The sequence below is a fragment of the Eimeria mitis genome, genomic scaffold (genome assembly GCF_000499745.2).
Source record: "Eimeria mitis Houghton genomic scaffold, Emh_scaff1280, whole genome shotgun sequence".
NCBI classification, from domain to species: Eukaryota; Apicomplexa; class Conoidasida; order Eucoccidiorida; family Eimeriidae; genus Eimeria; species Eimeria mitis.
The window spans coordinates 1-1,141 of record NW_013568573.1 but is presented as its reverse complement, the minus strand read 5'-3'; the positions used below and the strand labels follow the sequence as shown (position 1 = coordinate 1,141).

At 54.1% G+C, this 1,141-nt stretch overlaps 2 protein-coding genes across 2 annotated transcripts in view; one reads left to right on the top strand and one right to left on the bottom strand.

The window, feature by feature from the left end:
- EMH_0033640 (pescadillo family protein, putative) overlaps positions 1 to 270 on the top strand; it is a gene marked incomplete at both ends in the record, with an annotated part of 3,025 nt that extends 2,755 nt beyond the window's left edge. The window contains one exon of the mRNA XM_013494776.1: positions 3 to 270. Coding sequence (XP_013350230.1) covers positions 3 to 270 — 268 coding nt within the window. The remainder of the gene's footprint in view (positions 1 to 2) is intronic.
- A 6-nt stretch (positions 271 to 276) lies between these two features.
- Positions 277 to 528, bottom strand: EMH_0033630 (uncharacterized protein; the record flags this gene model as incomplete). Its single annotated transcript, XM_013494775.1, has 1 exon — positions 277 to 528. The coding sequence occupies one exon, from the start codon at positions 526 to 528 to the stop codon at positions 277 to 279; it is 252 nt and encodes an 83-aa protein (XP_013350229.1).
- Positions 529 to 1,141: the final 613 nt, after the last annotated feature.

Below are 1,141 nucleotides of genomic sequence, written 5' to 3'. Positions count from 1 at the left end.
GGTCTGCATGCGCGGGAGTACGTGCAGCCGCAGTGGGTGTTTGACTGCATCAACAACGCTCTGCTGCTGCCGACGGAAGAATACGAACCAGGAAAAACTCTGCCCCCGCATCTCTCTCCTTTCGTGGTCAGCAGCAGCAGCAGCAGCAGCAGCAGCAGCAGCAGCAGCAGCAGCAACAGCAGCAGCAGCAGCAGCAGTAGCAGCAGCAGTAGCTGGTGTAGTTGGAGACCAAAACGGAGCTCTTCTTTATACCTTATGGACTGTGTTTAACTAACACTATGCCTTCTGCTGCTGCAGGGCCGGCGGAAGACCCAGAGGCGGTGTGGAGACGAGACCGGGGGGATGATGTTGAAGCAGAAGCAAAGGCAAGACTTGCTGCTGCTGCTGCTGCTGCTGCTGCTGCTGCATTTGCTGCTGCTGCTGCTGTTGCTGCTGCATTTGCTGCTGCTGCTGCATTGGCTGCTGCTGTTGCTGCTGCTGCTGCTGCTCTTGCTGCTGCTGCTGCTGCATGTGCTCCTGGTGCTGCATTTGTTGAGCACATTACGTTAAGCTGCAGCAGCTACTGGCAGGCAGCAGCAGCAGCAAATGCAGCAGCAGCAGCAGCAACCGAGACAACAACAACAGCAGCATCAGCAGCAGCAGCAAAAGCAAATGCAACACCAATTCCATCTGCTTTCTGCTGCTTATTTGGGGTGTATGTACACTGTGGTTTCTTTTCAGGGAATCAGTGCAAACAGCTCGAGCAGCAGCAGCAACAGCAGCAGCAGTAGCAGCAGCAGCAGCAGCAGCAGCAGCAATACTGCTCCAGCGCCACCTGCTGGAAAATCGTAAGTCGTTTCATCCGTATATGCAGTGCAGTCGTGCCTAGCAGCAGCAGCAGCAGCAGCAGCTGCAGCAATAGCAGCAGCAGCAGCAGCAGCAATAGCAGCAATAGCAGCAGCAGCAGCAGGATGTTCTGTTGTGCATGCAGACGAAAGGAGGAGGCAGCTGAGCAGCGGATAAACCAGCAGAAGGCCGTTATGAATAAAAAACACAAAAGGCTCTACGAACGTATCGAGGTACTTTCATCAGTGCAGCAGCAGCAGCAGCACATGTTTGTTGCTGAAGCTCTTGCTGCTGCTTTTGTGTTTTTTGTTTTTCA